This window comes from Ascidiella aspersa, chromosome 7 (assembly GCF_963924565.1).
Source record: "Ascidiella aspersa chromosome 7, kaAscAspe10.2, whole genome shotgun sequence".
Lineage (NCBI taxonomy): Eukaryota > Metazoa > Chordata > Ascidiacea > Phlebobranchia > Ascidiidae > Ascidiella > Ascidiella aspersa.
The window spans coordinates 11,686,040-11,694,474 of record NC_139453.1 but is presented as its reverse complement, the minus strand read 5'-3'; the positions used below and the strand labels follow the sequence as shown (position 1 = coordinate 11,694,474).

General features: G+C 36.8%; 1 protein-coding gene across 1 annotated transcript; it reads left to right on the top strand.

Annotated features, from left to right (window-relative positions):
• Window positions 1–60: 60 nt before the first annotated feature.
• On the top strand, window positions 61–8,035 carry LOC146137809 (beta-1,3-N-acetylglucosaminyltransferase lunatic fringe-like). The gene is made up of 9 exons (XM_083394443.1): window positions 61–121; window positions 249–370; window positions 1,680–1,728; window positions 4,980–5,022; window positions 5,221–5,280; window positions 5,539–5,662; window positions 6,553–6,653; window positions 7,025–7,190; window positions 7,865–8,035. Exons 1-9 carry the CDS (start codon window positions 61–63, stop codon window positions 8,033–8,035), a joined length of 897 nt encoding a protein of 298 aa, XP_083250569.1.
• The last annotated feature ends 400 nt before the right edge of the window (window positions 8,036–8,435 follow it).

Below are 8,435 nucleotides of genomic sequence, written 5' to 3'. Positions count from 1 at the left end.
CTTTAAACCGACAATAATTCATAAATAATTAACCGCCAGGTGCAATCATGCCCAAAGAAAATGCATCTTAAAATTGTATTCAACATTTTTCGAAAGCGCGATGCCACGGTTATTCAGAAAAGTAAACGTTCGCAGAAGACGAAGAGGTGCGGGGAGCGTCGTTTCCTATCGTTCAACGCTCTTATCGTGCTGCCAATATAGTTTAATACATCTCGGTGATTTCCTTTTCTGCGAACGTTATATTTTAGGTCAGGACGGCGAGCCGGTGACGTTGGACGACGTCGTGATCACGGTAAAAACCACGAGACGCTATCACCGCGACAGGGTCGACGTCATCACGAAAACCTGGTTCAAGTACGCGAGAAAACAGGTAAGAAGGCTTACTCACTGTATATATTCCCTTCTGTAAAGGTACAAGTTTATTGCTCTGAAGAAGATTACCCGTATAGGTAATCGAAACGTCGGCGCTGAATACATATTTGTCAGAAGAACCTCTTTATTATTGATATAACGCCTGGAAGCAACAGTATATTCGTAAGAAGGCTTGTTCGGAATTTTAAGTTACTGCCACAATCAAACATATAGGTTCAACTCGTAAAGTTTATTCTATCTACACATTCTAAGCGTTTTATCGAAATTATCTGCCTGTAAAACAAAGCATAATTTAAGAATGGCGAGCAACGAGTGGAACTGTTTTGGTTGTTTACTATGGGAACTTTTAACATAAAAGTCATTTAAGCTTTTTTGTGAAGCTCTTAAATAATTTTCTTAGGAAATACAAGAAATATCCTGCGTTTACGGTCAGTCAAACAAAAGACGAAAAACGGCGTTTTGCGTTTGATTTTGGTTTCGCATTAGCTTATCACGAGCGACCTAATTACAATTAAACACATTACCGCTTCGGAAGGTGTGGTAAACCCTGACAAAAACGAACTAAAAACGAAAATTTAACTTACGAAAAAGGGGGTGTCCCCAAGAGCACGCAAAGTAAAACGACACAAAAAAGGAGATTGAAATGTGCTGAACAACGATACGAGACATTGCCATAAATACGAGAAGAACATATTTTCTGTAAATAAGGCACACTTAAATGTAAACGCACCGAACGTCCTAATTTGATTTCTCTCGCTTTGCTTATTTCGACAACCAGGCCACGTTTGCGCCTAAGGTGTGGAATTTCCTCGGAGATCGTCTCTTATGAAAATTTGCATTGTGTTCCCATTATTGTTCCCGATTTAGTTCCGCGGAAAAGAGGGCATATTCAGGTGCGAAATAAAGACCTCGATTGGCACTCGATTAAGTTTTTTAACTTGAAGTTGTACAACAAACAAAACGCTTCCAGTCAGCGAGGCCGCGGTCGGCAAGTATAAAACCGGGTTAACTTGATTTCGTTAAGTCCATGTTGAAATGCACAATGCGACAGCAACTCTACTAACGATTGATTCGTTTTACCGCAGCACCTGTAATTCCAAGCGGCGATAAAGGGCAAACGAACGTTATTTTGGGCAATACACATCGTAAAATATTACCGTTTCAACGTTTTAATCTTTATTGATTTCAGGGCAATTCATTTCTTTTTTTACAAGCTATTCTTTATTAACGACAACTTTGAGTGCTATTTCATTTATTTTTTAAGTTTATCTCACATTTTATGAACCAGTACTTAATCTTTTGTTTAGACCTATTTTATCACTGACTTCGACGACCTGGAATATCAACGAAAAACAGGTAACCACTACTAAGTACTGTATACATGGTTTGGCAAACTATAAGTCAGGGGTCGGCCACACCTGGCGAGATGATTTTTCAGGGCACACCGAATGATTTAACGCGACCATTATATCACCATAAGAAAGTGCAACCATAACATCACTACCAGTCTTCCACATCATTAAAATTCTTATTATATCATTAGTGCTAACTAAATGGTTGCACATAATTTCAGTTTATATCACGAATAAGTGCCTTAACTGTTGTATTTAACTTTTTTTGTGGGCGTTAAACTTGATGTTTACGACTAACCGTTCGTATTACGTCACAATGCCCCATAAGTGGCGTGACAAAGCAGGACATTCTAAATCAGTGGTTCTCAACCGCAGGTTCGCGTCAAATTTTCTGCCGGTCCGCAATATATATTTCAATCTTATATCTCAATTGCGAAATGCAAGATGTTAAAGGCTGCTTGTCCATCGAATTTAAAACTTCAGTTCCGTAATTCGCCAGTTTCGTAATTGGCAGCATTGTGACGTAACATAGAGTTAATGGACTACTTTGGACTTTATCGTACGCCACAATCCTGCAAGTGTTGTGCCCAACTTTTTATAATTAGGCTACAACTCGTTCAAGTCTTAAAATTTAGTACTTGAAAAACTTCAATAGAACCACGTATGATATCAAAAAGACAGCAGCAAATTGCTCATTACATTGAAGTTTCCGTTATTTGCTTTTAAGTTGCATACTTTTGTCGTAATTACATTTTGGCTTGATTTTAATGTTTGAAGGTCAAACGGTCCGCAAAACTTGATTTAAAGTTTTACCGGTCCGTATGCTAAAAAGGTTGAGAACCACTGTTCTACATTAAAAGTAAGCACGTGTGTTTTTGTGCGACTGAGAAACCAACTAAAAGCGAAACTGATAGTTAACACTTGTAGGTATCGGCTGGTAAGCATCAAAGTATTTTTCAAAAAGATGGTAGTTAGATGTAAGATCTCAGTAGGGCTGCGGAGTCAGACTCGAGGCGGACGTGTGTGCATGCGCAGTACCAAATTTCGAAACTGATAAGGCAGCAAACTGTAAATTTCTAAGGGGGAATAGCATATGCTGGTGGCATATTTTCCATAAACCCTATAAATATATTGCGGAATATCCACCTTGTTTAAAGTTACGTAAATTGGTGAAATACAGGCTGTAGAGGGACTCGGTGAAATCGCATATTCGGCCGGAGTCGGACTCTGGTTGTTTTTAACCAACTCCGCAGCCCAGGTTGCCAGTGCAAAGCTAAACATAGAAAATTGTTTGGCACGCGAGTTGTTGATATTTTGACATTGTTCATTATCTGGCACAGTGAGTACGAAAGGTTGCCGACCCCTGCTATTAGTCTTCTCAAATTCTCAAATTCTTGAATTAATATTGACATAATTTTATAAGGAAACACTTAGGGCAAGAAATTTAAAATGACGTTAAAAAATTACATTCTAACGTAACGTCATCAGACTAATTAAAAGATATCTTGGGCGTAAATTTGTAACTGAAATCTAGTCTAAATGCTTGTAACTAAGAAATGTCCGACACACTCCTATGCGATAGCTATACACGATACTTTAAACAAAAAGTATCTCGACCCGATCCCATGCCAAATGACGTCATTAATATACCCACGCCTCTTAAAGTTTATTTCTTCCTATATTTTTCCGCTACACTTTGCGGGCCCTGAAAAAATCTCATTAAACGTAAGATGACAGGTAAAAGTGCTGTTAAAAGTAGGCCGCTGCTTAAAAAAGTTTACAAGCACGGTTTTACTACCATAAAGCGAATTATAGGGCAATAACCTTGTTAAACTGGGGTGGAGTATTTTTAAACAAAAACTTTGCCTATTTGACCACTGTAATGACTACACTTGACCTTAAATCGTCTATACCAGGTGTAACCAACTTATGTTTAATTGCGATCGACTGAAATATTTACTGAAAGACTTGATCTCGATTGACTGGTTATGTAAAAAAGTCACAAGAACACTCATTAAACATTTTGAGCTTTAATTGCATTCCGAACCAGCGATGGAGGTTTATTTGTTACGTCAAAAACGCTTTATTAGGCTTGTCAAGACAACAACCATCATTTTAATGATCCGCTTGTGTGCGACAGCTACTGTTACGACGTAACACATTTTCGACTAGGTCAGTGGTTCCCAAACTTCTTTATTTCGTGGCCTAATTTTTTTTTGAAACAGTTTGTGGCCCACCATGTGCTGTTTTGTTATCCCAATTTACGGTTATAAAATAAATTAAAATTTACATAGTCGGACAATTTCCCAATAAATACATTGATTCTAACAACATACAAATAATCCTTTTTTAGTTCCGGCTCATTTTTAGATTATCTCTGTTGTGTTTTCAATCACGTTTGCGCCTTGCTTCTTTACAGAGTCCAAATAAGTACAGTTTGTTGTAACTTTTTTTTTTAAACTTAAGTTGTATTCAGTCGAAATCAGTAAAATGGAATGGTAACGTAGTAGTAAGTGAACAGCCTTTTATAGGCTCACGAAGTAATTACAAACACACCAATTACATTCCTGCAGTAGGCACAAATCAAGCGCGTACACACACACAACGCATAGCAATTAAAATAACACAAGAATGCCTCGAGCCGTTTGCTCGGGAATAGCGCGGCCAATAAAATAACACAAGAATGCCTCGAGCCGCGTGCTCGGGAATGGCGCGGTTGCGTTCCACAACAATCTCGATGAGAACAAACTGAATTTTTAATATCTCGATAAAATTTTAAATATCTCGATGAAAACGAACTGAATTTAAAATAAACTGCCGTGCTAATTGCGTAGCGAAACAAACAAATGCGTGAGATTTTGCCTTTACGTATATTGTTAACAAATAGCCAAAAATGGCCTCGTTCCTTTTATAGTTTTGAATATGATAACAGCTATTTTCGTAAAACATAACATATTTGGTTGCAATATTTTCAAATAGCTCTATGGCCCAATGAAACTATTCTTGCGGCCCACTCCTGGGCCATGGCCCACAGTTTGGGAACCACTGGACTAGGTGAGATGTGGCGATCGACCGGTCGATCGTGACCGACGTGTTGGCTACCCCTGGTCTATGTGAATTTACTTATTATCAGGTATTGGTACCAGATTGACATGCAAAGTATCAGATATTCTTAATACGAAAACAATATGTACACCTCTCTGTATCTAATGTCAACAGTATTTCCATTAACGATAAAGGTTGTTATATTTTAAGGAAATCACATGGTGGCTACGAATTGCAACGAAACTCACGGAAGGTATGTTAAACCAAAAATAACAATTGACAGAAATGTGTCAAAGTATTTAAATGTCAGGTTGTATAAAAAATCGTCAGAAATCCGTGTATTCCACTAAAATGCTTACAGCGCAATTTAAGGTACAATTTCCTACTAGTTTAACCCATAGTCACCCGCAGTTATTTTAACCCATAGTCACAAGTTTTGATATGATTTCAGAAACAATTTGTGCTGTAAAATGGACGCCGAATACGATACCTTCATGGCGACAGACAAAAAGTAAGTCAAGGATTTATTTAGTTATTGTAGCAAAACGAGTTCACTGTAGTTAAACCCGAAGCGATTATTTATCAAATAAAATATACTCGATAAATACTGTTTATTACGGTGAATGATTTGTAGCAGTCTAAACTTTTTTCCATCGGCGCTATTGGTACTATTTTACGAGCACACTTTTAGGTCGTAAATTTTTGTCGGCTATAGCTATAACCTTGTTTGAGTTTACTGTAATTATCCCAAAAAAATGACGTCACAAAGGTGGTGGTGTCATGTGGACGACGACAATTACGTCAACGTTAATCGACTTGTGGAACTACTCAACAAATTCGACTGGCGCGACAAAATTTATTTGGGCAAACGAAGCGTGCACAAAGACTGGGGAGTAAGTCACACAAACTAGCCTATCAATCTAACGCTTACAGCTTTCAGTGGCATTCCACAAAGTTGTTGTTTGTTGTAATGTAGTGCGGTGTTGTAAACAAGCCATTTTAAAGCTACTCAAGTCCCACTCAAGTCATTTGTTAAATAACTCAATTCCAAGTCAAGTATTTTTAAACAAATAGGAAGTTAAGTCCAAGTCATAATTAGAGAAAGTCAGTTTTAAGTCAAGTCCTTGTCATAATAATTAAACGACGAACTATTCAAATTGGTAAACTTGCGGATTATGACTAATAACTCAATTAAAAACAACAAAAACGCCAGGTCATAAGTCATTGTAAAGTCATTTGTTAGGATTCAAGCGAATAGATATAGCCTAAACGTAATCAAACTTTAAGCATGATTGGATTTGTATTGGATTGTTGTCTGACAAAATATTACAATGTATGATTTGGAGGCAAATATATATTGTTATTATACAACGAAATAGGATTCTGAGAAACTTAAAAAGCATATAGTTTACTACTATAGTTGTGTTATAATACACTCTGGAGTGCCTTAGTTAGGCAAATAAGTCTAAAATATATAGTACAGGGTAGCCCCAGTTCGCCGGAATTTAAATAAGAAATAATCTTTTTCTTCGCGTATATTTAAAATGAACTTCCGTGCTAATATTCGATTTAGTTTATTAAACTTTTTATGCTTTATTTTATATTAGAGATAGTTAGAACGCAAACACTTTTACTAAACGGGAGTCGCGAATGGAAATAAAATGGGTTCACCAGGCTAAATAATGCTTCGAGGACTACAGATAATGATTTTGCGGGCCGAACACAGCCCCTGTGTAGCAGTACGCCCTAAAATTCAAACCAAAATTTTTATGTTTTATTACAGCGCAGATTTAAAGGGAAAAAAATCTTCTTCAAATTTTGTACAGGCGGTGCTGGTATTTGCATTACAAGACCCACTGCAATTGAGATGGTACCGTATTTTGGGTAATTGTTTGTGTTTTAGGTTTAAAGATTGATCTAAACTGGTTCTAGGCTGTATAAAAAATATGGAATGATTTTCAACCACGCTTTGCAAAAGGTTGTTTCACTACACAAAAAACATACAGTGAACGTGTAATTCTGTGGTTGGTGAAACAGTTTAGAAAGAGTTTAGTAGTTTAGGATGTCGAATATGAATCAGGATTTATTCGAAACGTTCATAATTTCTTATCTCTTTTTGTATTGGCTTTCATATTCATTCTATGCGCCTAACTACAAGATCTAGCAATTAAGTCTAAAGTTTAATATAAGTAGTTTCGTGTAAATGTCGCTTAAGCACCATCCTTTTGAAGGCTTTTGCGTTTGAAATAAATTAGAAACGGCGGGTTCCTTAAGATGTGTCAGAAAGTTTCGACTCCCGACGATTCCGGCTTCGGGTTCGTGGTGAACGGTGTCCTGGGGATAAGCATCACCGAATCCAAGTTGCTGCACTCACATCTTGAAAATGTGGCTTCCATTGCCGAAAGTCAACTTACTAAGCAGGTCAGTGTTTTATTGTGAAGGAATATCCTAAGGTTAAGCCATAACTCTGATTTGAAAACCAACCAACCCTAAAACAAGCAATTCCGGTCTATGTTCGTGTCACAAATGTGAACAATCTGATGACCTATAAGTGCCTGTTTTTCGATAGAAATATTATTTCGAATTATAGCTAAAACACCATTCCAGGACGTGAACCTTTGGTGTCGATATCTAATAAATATACACGCAATTCAACTATTTTACCAATTTTAGGATTAAATTTCTCGACTGACATGACCTTCGGACATTTGACTTTATAAATCAAGTATTGGTATCATGTTGCTTTGTACCAAACGTTTAAACAAGTTACCGAATTAAATTTCCGAATTTTAAATTAAGAAAATCGAAAACCAACATAAGGAAAAGAAAACAAAATCTTCTTCGACAATAATTGCAATATATGCAAGATAGAATTAAGCTTTGGCAGCCTGCAGATATTTTCCATCTCCTATAAAAGAAAAGCGAAGCAATTAACGGAGAGGTTACATCTATAGTGAAACATTTACTTGTTTTTCTGCAATGTCAAACCAACATTGGAATTTTTTCATGACAAAAAGTTTTAAATTATAGAGACCACGTCCTTGACCCTTGCTCAAAACAAATATATAAAGGTCGTACGTATGTTTTCCTGCCAGGCCACGCTGAGTTTCAAGAACAGGAACGTGGTAAACATCAGGAAGGCACACCGGCTATTTTCACGCCGTGAGGACCCTTCTCTATTCAAGTCCCTTCACTGCCTCATTTACCCCACAGACTCACTGTGCAAAATAACTTTGTGGTGGCAGTGGCCATTTTTACATGTTTAATTAATCGTTTTAAGTAATTAACGAACAACAAAAACATGCGCCCCTTTATTATTTCTTGTCTAATTATCAAAATTGTCATAATGGCAATCGCGTACTTCAAATTAATAATATTATTATCCCTAGTGGATAGCTATAATATTAACAGCCATAGTGACCGCCCTATAGTATTTAATACATTTTGTAACGCTCAACTTCAAGTTTATACGGCCGAACGAACTTTCCACATTGTAATGATTTTCTTACTTTTCATATGTTGTGTTCGAATCTATGTTGCATGTGATGCACTAGTGACTTTTGTTTTTATCGAAAATATACGCTAAATAAATAGTTAATAACGTGTCGGTTGTGTTATATAATTTAACCAAATGGTCCATGGTTGTTGTATGGCGGAGGTAGATGA

Excerpts from the sequence above, each read along its gene's own strand:
- LOC146137809 (XM_083394443.1), top strand. The coding sequence starts at position 61 with ATGCATCTTAAAATTGTATTCAACATTTTTCGAAAGCGCGATGCCACG. Across the intron at positions 5,281-5,538 it reads TTCATGGCGACAGACAAAAA|GTGGTGGTGTCATGTGGACG; the intron begins GTAAGTCAAGGA and ends GACGTCACAAAG. Across the intron at positions 7,191-7,864 it reads AAAGTCAACTTACTAAGCAG|GCCACGCTGAGTTTCAAGAA; the intron begins GTCAGTGTTTTA and ends TTTTCCTGCCAG.